The following is a 547-nucleotide window of genomic DNA, read 5'->3' on the forward strand; positions in this document are numbered from 1 at the left end:
GACCAAGAAACACACACCAATACTTAAAAGGGATCAGCTGTCCCGGTAACTCGAAACCCTGTGCATTGTCCTCGACCACTTCCTCGGGTATATACTGGTCTAGAGCCCGGATTCGTCGGCCCTGTACGTCCAAGAAGAGTAGTTATCGCGGTCGGAGGTGGAAATACATCCCGTAGTGAGAGGTATAGCGTTTTGAGGACTCTCCATATAGTTAGCTGGGGGATGCGACACTTTTGGGTTTTACTTTCCGCGGAGCGAGTGGGTGATTTTAGGGCAATAAAGGAAGGGAAGAATGGCGAGTTTAAAAACAATAATTACATGAATGAAAGGCGAGTCAAAAGGGAAATAATTGCATGAATGAATAACGAGGCGAAAACAATATTTGCTTGAATGAATGGCGTGACGAAAGCAAAAAATGCAGGAAATAAATAAACCCAAATCCAATAATTGAATAAATTGATGAAAGGACAATAGCAATTCGTGAATGATTTAGTTAAAATAATAGATAAACCTAAAACAGTAGAAAAATGACTAAGCTAAAAAAAGA

General features: G+C 40.4%; 1 protein-coding gene across 1 annotated transcript in view; it reads right to left on the reverse strand.

The window, feature by feature from the left end:
• Window positions 1-99: 99 nt before the first annotated feature.
• LOC119586567 overlaps window positions 100-547 on the reverse strand; it is a gene marked incomplete at its 5' end in the record, with an annotated part of 5134 nt that continues 4686 nt past the window's right edge. The window contains 1 exon segment of the mRNA XM_037935321.1: window positions 100-215. Within this exon segment, the coding sequence (XP_037791249.1) occupies window positions 100-215 (116 nt within the window).

The sequence above is a fragment of the Penaeus monodon genome, chromosome 21 (genome assembly GCF_015228065.2).
Source record: "Penaeus monodon isolate SGIC_2016 chromosome 21, NSTDA_Pmon_1, whole genome shotgun sequence".
NCBI classification, from domain to species: domain Eukaryota; kingdom Metazoa; phylum Arthropoda; class Malacostraca; order Decapoda; family Penaeidae; genus Penaeus; species Penaeus monodon.